We start from the raw sequence: 5999 nt of genomic DNA on the forward strand, positions 1-5999 counted from the left end.
GTAGAAATTTTTGAAATGGTGTTTCTTTGGCTATGTTTATTTTCACCAAAAAAAAAAAGAGGTTGAGAAGTTAGAGGGTTGATATGTTGTGGGGTTGTTAACCAATGTCATAAAATAACATGGGTACTTCTGTTTCATGGGAAACTATTTGTTCTGTAAGCCTTCACCTGAAGTACAATAAAAAAATTAAAAAAAAAAAAACAGGAGAGGCATCATTAGTAGATGAGAGGGGTCAATACAGTTTACAGAAGTTGAAAAAAGGATGGAAGAATGGAAACAACACAGCAGAATAGAGGAAACTACAAAAAAAAAAAAAAAGTGCCTATACAGGGGCAACCAACGGAAAAGCAGCCAATTCTCACACACAAACAAAGCCTCAGAATATAGAATAGTTGAGTCTTCAGGTCCCTTCCTCCACCTCAGGACTGGCAAGGGAAGACTCAAAATGAAAGCTGTGCAGCAAGCCTAGAAAATAATCAGCCCAGATTATAGCAAAAGGGCAGAAGCTCCAAAAAGGAGATCTGCGGGAAGAGAAAACGAAACAATCACATTATCTGATATGTTTGAACATTTGATAATAATATTAATAGGCATTTGCATATCTGATGAGGCAAGAAGAAACAACAGTAAATAGTTCATAAAACAATGAACAAATGACAAAACAAGGCAAGTATTAACTCCAGGGAAAACAAAAAGCTATACGAAAAACTTAATCTTCAGAAAATATAAATTTGAAACTTCTACTCATCAAAGGGCACAGTTAAGAAAACAAAAAGGCTGTCTGGGAGAAAATATTCACAACATATTTATGTGACAAAGGAGACATATCCAGAATATGTAAAGAATTTCTACAAATAAATGAGGCAAACAACTCAAATAAAAAACAGACAAGAGACTAAACAGACACTTCACAAAACAAAATATCCAAATTACTATTAAGCACATACAAAGGTGGTCATCAGGAAAATCACAGCAATGGAATTAAAAAAGTGTGAATTAAGAAAAAATGAGAGGCATGAAGGATAATATTTAGGATGAAGGGCAACTTTGATGATAGAAATGTTCTAGATCTGGGTAGTAGCTACATAGATATTCACATACATCTGTACATCTTATTCAGTAAAAATTATACTTCATTTTTAAAAAATGTAATCCACAGCCATCAACAATTTTTGCCATAATGGATGATTAGGGGAAGGGGAAGTAGAAGGATGAGTGTAATAGAGCTATATCTTTACCCATCTTCACCAAACATAAAAGGATAGATCAGGAAATACCTGTGCATATATTAATTTGATTTTCAAAAAAAAATTAAACAAATTTTCAGCAAATATTAAATTTAAAATATTAAATATGCAATTAGTCATGTAAACACTAGATGGAGGTTTAAAGTATGCCTCACTGGACATCTTTTGTCAGTCCAGTGTTCTTTCCTTCTTCTGTGCTCTGATTTTCCTTCCTCCTCCACCATCAGTCCATATGGTTCAGGGAGAATTTCTCCATCTGAGCTTCAGCAATGGCTTGTGACTCAAGCCCAATGTGACTCAAGCCCAATTCAACCACATGGTCCTGGCAGTTGGCCACAAAGATTTTTTCTTCCAGGGATAGGCACAAGGCCCATTTTGGACAAACGAGAGTTATACCAAGGAGTTCTGTCAAAATGTTGAAGGAAAGACACACTCTTTCTGCTAAAGCTACTGAGAAGAGGATATAAGCCTGCAGCTGCTGCAGCCATCTTTCCACCAAGAGAGAAGAACTTGACCAAGAATGGGGCTGAGAGGATGGACAGCCAGATGAGAGATAGGGAGAGGGCAAGTGAGCCCTGGTTTCTGCGGTACAGCCCTGGTTCTATGCAGCCCTAAGCGTGTCTACTCCTGCCCTTTTCATAGTTACAGAAGGCAGTATAATGTGATGGGAAAGCACTGGATCGCTTGGGCTCAAACTCTGGCTTTACCACTTACAGTATGATCTTAAACATGTCACTTAACCTCCTCTTCATCTATAAAATGGGGGTAATAGTACCGACCACATAGGATCAAATGAGCTAATATATAATAAACATACACATACCTGTGTATATTTATATGTATGTCTTAATATACATATATTTATATATTAAAAGCCAGTTCACATTTATTTATATGTGTAAGGAATAATAAATAAATAAGTGTTAGCTATTCTTATTATTAGCAATTAAATTCCCTTTTTTCCTTAGGCCAGTTTGAGTTTTGTGATACTTTCAAATGGTAAGATCCTGACTCATTCAACCACCCAAAATAGAAACCACACAAAACTAATCAATTTGATAAAACATAAGCGTAACATAAACATAAAAATTCTGTATATCAGAAAAAAAAGCAAAACAATTAAAAATTAAATGGGCAAACATATACACACACAATTCATGAATTTAAAAAATCAGAATGTAAAAAAGTTCAGTTTTTAAAAATCAAATGAATGAAATAAATCAGGAATTAATTTCTCCAGTCACAACACTGAAGATTATTTTAAATTTAATATCCAGTATTGGCAAGTGACTCATGAACTGCTGGTAAAAATGTAAATTGATACATCATTTCTAGAAGGCAATTTAGCTCCAATAAAATGAACATATCTTTGACACAATAATCCTCCTAGGAATTTATCCAAGGAGAGAATTAAGGGTGTGTGCAAACATTTTCCCTATTAGTTTTTCCACTGACTTGTAATTATATACAGAAACACTGGAAAATTGAAATGTCCAAAAAATCGAGGATTCATTAAATCCATACATTCTAATACTGTTCAGTCATTTAAAATGTTGACGGAAAATATTTACATAAATTAATCTGGAAGGACATTTATAATTATTAACTGAAATAAACAGGTTATAAAACCATATATACAGTATGAACCTATTTTATTTGTATGTATACATATATACGTGGGAAAACATCTAGTAGGATACACATCAAATGAAAGTAAAGCCTCTAGCTGATAGAATCAGGAGTGTCCTAATTTGTTCAGCAGTTTGTTTGTTTTGCTTATTTGTATATTTCATTCTTTCTTCAATTAACCTTAACTGCTTTTTAATAAGAAAAAATATATTTTAAATTCACAAAAAGCCTTAAGTCACCTCTTAAGAGCTTCAGACACGCATTTGGAGCCGAAATGCATGCAAACTGTTTAACAGATCACAGATGATAAGAAAGCCAAGGTGGTAGACTCTCTTTTGAAAAATTTGATGGTAAAAGCAAGGAGAAGAGGGTCTCAGAACACGTGTGGTGCACAATTACTGAGATGGAGATTCTGAGCAATGGAGAAAAGAGGAGACTGAAGGTGCAGAGAGGGAATCAATGGGGGAGATGCTTCATGAAGTCTCCAACAGCCACACATGTACTGTGCTTCCCATTCACCAGGAGCTTCCGTTTGGACTCGGCCGGGCTGATCCCCAAATGTTCTTTTTCCCTTTGTGCCAAGCATATCTGACGCTGCACAGGTCTGGAAAGGGAGCAGAACTTACTAAGGGGCAGAACACATACTTTCAGCCTCTTGGTGTCTTAACGACCTCAAATAAGTGCAACAGGCATTGTTCATCCGTAACTTTTCCCAGGAAAGAAAATGGCTAGCTTGAAGACCTGCCCAAGTTCCCTTAGACCTCCACTTCCATGGAAGAGGGACCACTCATCCACAATTGTAGTCCTAATACATACTTGACCTTAATAAGAAAAAACACAGTTTTGTTTTGTTTTGTTTTGTTTTGTTTTTTCAATTCATGAGAGCTTACTTGCTCTGTAAAAGAGATTACATTTTCTTTTCATTTATTTTGGGCATATTAATATCAGCTGGTGACCTAGATTAAATAATTTCATATGTGAAAAGGCAGACCATATCACTAAATCGCTTCACACACGGAAAGTGGGAGTCAATGAAAGCTTCAGACAGAAGATTCAAGTAATTACCTGTGAAGAGAGTTGGGGGAAGGAATAACTACAACTGTATAAAACCAAGTATTAAAAAATGATCAGAAAACCTGGCCCTGACACCAAGGCCAGTAGATCCCTGGCGACTTTCTGGACAAGTAACCAGGGACTGGAAGGGAGCAGGAAGCATTGCTAATCCAGCTGTGGAGGAAGGAGGATCCCCATTGGTTCAAGATGAGCTTGGTGGATATTAAAAGAAATACAATCCTCTTACTGCGTTGACAGTGTGCATGTGTGGCGGGAGAGGCTAGGGCAGCCACTGAGGACACAGCAAAGGGATCAGCACCCCTTTCTACTCAGCTCCTTGGGGTCTGCCTGAACTGGGAGATAGCCTGAGCCTGGGCCTGAAGCGCGAAATTCATTGGCATAGTGAACAAATCAGCAAGTCCGACTTTCAGTAAAATGCTAAACACCCAGTATCCCAGAGATGGAAAATACTGCCACGTGAAAGAAGACACAGCTCAACTGATACAAATCATGGAGCTCCTTAGCTAGTGTTCATTTTCAAGTACAATGCTCAAGCTACAAATGTCCTTGGCTCAAGGCGCAAACGAAGACCTCAGTGCTATCAAATGCAAGCAGTCATTAGGTAAACCAGGCAAGCTCAGTGCCTGGTACTGTATCTCTTCACTCGGTTGGGGTACAGTCCTGGGTTTAATTTACGCACATCTCTGGGGGGAGAAAAATAAATTACTGTGGGTAATTTACACAGTGGCTCACAAAAAAACCCAAAACACAACGTGTGCAACGAGGGTTTTTATAATGCAATAAAATATTCCCCTTTTTTCAAAAATGTGCAGAGGAGAGCTGTTGGGTTCAGGTCGTACTTATTTTTGACCTTCCACAGAAGGACAGTGGCAACAAAAGGCACACACATACATAGACACACACACACAGTATGTCTATGTCCAGATCTCTGTTATAAACTCCGCGATTCACTCGACAGCATGTATAAAGCCGCTGGATTTTCGCTATCCAGCCCTATTGGTTCAAACTGATATTCTTGGCACTTCTGTGCTAAATCTGGTTTCTACTGCACTGAGATGCCCATGAATTCCCCCTGAGGAAGGACTGCTGCCGCAATCTCTCGCCCGGATTTGCGGGGACGCGTCTCTGCAAGCTGCCTGCGAGCGAGCTGGGAAGCAGACGCCGATGCCCGGAGCTGCGGGGCGACCCGCCACACCAGCGACTTCTCGTGCCAGCGCTGAGCCCCAGGAGAGCGGGGCTCGCAGCCACGCCCGGGCCGCCTCCAGGGGGTCCAGAACGCCGCGCGGGACAGAAGGGGCCCGGGGAGATTTGGCAGACCCAGAGTCTCCAGGGATGGGGTCTACGGGTCCCTGGCTGCGCGCTCCCTCCTCCCGGCCCCCGCAGCGCCTGGGTGCTGCCTTTGCTGCAGTCGCTGCGGGCGGAGGGCAAGGCATCCCCACGACCCCGGCCCCGCAGCGTCCCGCACCCTGAGACCCCGGTCTCACAACGCCGCAGCCAGCCCGGCCTCCTGCGCTCCCTCCAGCGGGCGCTGCCCTCGCCAGGCGCGCCCGCGCCATCCTGCCACCTGCCCTTGCTGCCCGCCGCCCTCCTCTGACCTTTTCCTGCGCCCGGTTGAGTCGCTTCTGGACGTTCTTGGCGAAGATGCCCGTCTTGATGTCGGCCATGGCTGCAGGTCCGGAAGGCTGCGAGGAGCGGAGCGGGCAGCGGGGCCGGCGGCGGCGGCGAGAAGAAGCGGGAGGAGGAGAGGAGGAGGAGGAACCGGAGAGGCGGCGAGAGACAGCCGCGGGCGAGCAGCGGTGAGGGAGGGGCGCGGCGGCGGGGACCAGCTTAAAGCGACAGAGCCGGAGGCGTGACGCGCCGGGACTGGCGGTAACACTGGGGAGGAGAGTGCGGTGCGGAAAACAGCGCCAAGAAGCCAGAAGCCAGAATGGTCAGAGAGTGCCCACAAGGGTGGGAGAAGAGGTCAGGAAGAGAGAGGGAACGAGGCCAAGCAGCAGCCCCAGGCCCCAGGGACAGCTCTCTGGTACAATCCGGGGTTCTTTCAACGCG

At 42.9% G+C, this 5999-nt stretch overlaps 1 protein-coding gene across 2 annotated transcripts in view; it reads right to left on the minus strand.

The window, feature by feature from the left end:
* AMPH (amphiphysin) overlaps positions 1–5614 on the minus strand; it is a 291962-nt gene extending 286348 nt beyond the window's left edge. For both annotated transcript variants that reach the window (XM_004383950.1, XM_004383949.1), the window contains exon 1: positions 5546–5614. In XM_004383950.1, coding sequence (XP_004384007.1) covers positions 5546–5614 — 69 coding nt within the window. The remainder of the gene's footprint in view (positions 1–5545) is intronic.
* Positions 5615–5999: the final 385 nt, after the last annotated feature.

Source organism: Trichechus manatus, unplaced genomic scaffold, assembly GCF_000243295.1.
Source record: "Trichechus manatus latirostris isolate Lorelei unplaced genomic scaffold, TriManLat1.0 scaffold00114, whole genome shotgun sequence".
NCBI lineage: Eukaryota > Metazoa > Chordata > Mammalia > Sirenia > Trichechidae > Trichechus > Trichechus manatus.